Below are 1548 nucleotides of genomic sequence, written 5' to 3'. Positions count from 1 at the left end.
CATCATTAATACTGCATGTAAAAGAGGTTAATAATAAATAAGTTTTGCTAATTGAATAGTTTTAAAATGAGGTATACAGTATTTTCTCTACACTGTTCAGATAGAAAATAATATTTCTTTACAAGATTAATAATATTCTTTCAAACGCAATATTTTCCAAATTATGATATACTAAAGAGAGTATTAAAATTTCACTTCCTATTGATTTCTTAATGCTTACTAATAAAAAGTAGTGAGAAACAGAAGAGAGAAAATGATACAATTCTAAAAGCAATAAATTTATTATTCTAACTTTTTTTTTACCCAATTGGAAAACTAGCAACAATACACAGTATTGCCAAATGTGAGCACAAAAATTAAAACAATCATGTTCAAGTAGAAAGAAGGAATTAAGAATACAGATAAATGGATAAGTGAGTAAAAGAGGCTCTATAGGAGACAACAGCCTTAATAAACTAATGCTTGAAACTGAATATGTAAAAGCATAATAAAAAGGAAGAGTGTCAGTGACATTTGGACTAACATCCAGTAGGAATTTCCAATAAAAAGTGTCATAAGTTACTGAAGCATTGTGCAGGTATTAGCATACCACAGTTTAAGTCAAATATTCTAATCAATTCAATTTACCCTGGAAAATATATTTAGTTTCTATCCAGATTTGTAACAATAAAATAATTCTACAGCGACTTTTAAAAACCTGCAAGTATGGGTCTTACCATTTATTGCTGATTCGGTTCAAAGCCATTAGTCACAAGAAATTCAAACACTTTAACCACAAAACCAATACCTTGAAAACTCTATTGACAGCAACAAGACTAATTAACTATTAAAATGTTTCCAAAGGAGTAGTAACGTTGAGAATTAAAAACAAAGACAGTTTTGAAAGGATTTTTAAAAGTTACTCACCTTAGCAGGAAGATCAACCTTCACATCCGTCTGCTCTTCTCTATCCCCACTAATGGGGCCCGGTGGAAGACAGGGGCTGAAGGCCATGAGGTCTGCCTTGGGCGGCCCCTCCCCAGAGCACACCCTCTGCCGCCTCTGCTGCGAGTAAGACCAGCTCCCCACCGCGCTGGAGCACACCAGCGTGGGCTTCCCGGGCCCGCACGCGCCCTCGCTGGGCGGCGCCGAGCACCGCAGCGCCGTGTACAGCAGCAGCGTGAGCACCAACAGGCTGGACACCGCGCAGATGGCGATGATCAGGTACACGTTCACATCCACTAACGCCGTATCCGCACTCGCGGCGCCGGACGACGCCCGCGAAGAGGCCTTGGGCGCCTGGCCGCTGTCCTCCAGCGACAGCAGCACGGTGGCCGTGGCCGTCAGCGCCGGCTCGCCGTGGTCCTTCACCAGCACCAGCAGGCGCTGGCGCGGTGCGTCCGCCTCGTCCAGGGCGCGCGTCGTGCTGATCTCGCCCGTGTACAGCCCCACGCGGAACGGGCTGCGCGCGCCACCCACCGCCGGCTGCAGCTCGTACGACAGCCACGCGTTGTAGCCCGAATCCGCGTCCACCGCGCGCACCTTCGCCACCACGTGGCCCGCGCTCAC

At 45.5% G+C, this 1548-nt stretch overlaps 1 protein-coding gene across 1 annotated transcript; it reads left to right on the top strand.

Moving 5' to 3' along the window:
- Positions 1-1055: 1055 nt before the first annotated feature.
- On the top strand, positions 1056-1533 carry LOC113617114 (uncharacterized; the record flags this gene model as incomplete). The annotated part of the gene is made up of 1 exon (XM_027100405.1): positions 1056-1533. A coding segment is annotated over one exon (440 nt), but the record flags the coding sequence as incomplete, so codon positions are not given.
- Between the last annotated feature and the right edge of the window lie 15 nt (positions 1534-1548).

The sequence above is a fragment of the Aethalodelphis obliquidens genome, unplaced genomic scaffold (genome assembly GCF_003676395.1).
Source record: "Aethalodelphis obliquidens isolate GAN/ISIS:26980383/991018 unplaced genomic scaffold, ASM367639v1 scaffold1861, whole genome shotgun sequence".
Classification (NCBI taxonomy): domain Eukaryota; kingdom Metazoa; phylum Chordata; class Mammalia; order Artiodactyla; family Delphinidae; genus Aethalodelphis; species Aethalodelphis obliquidens.
This window is presented reverse-complemented; position numbering and strand designations above follow the sequence as displayed.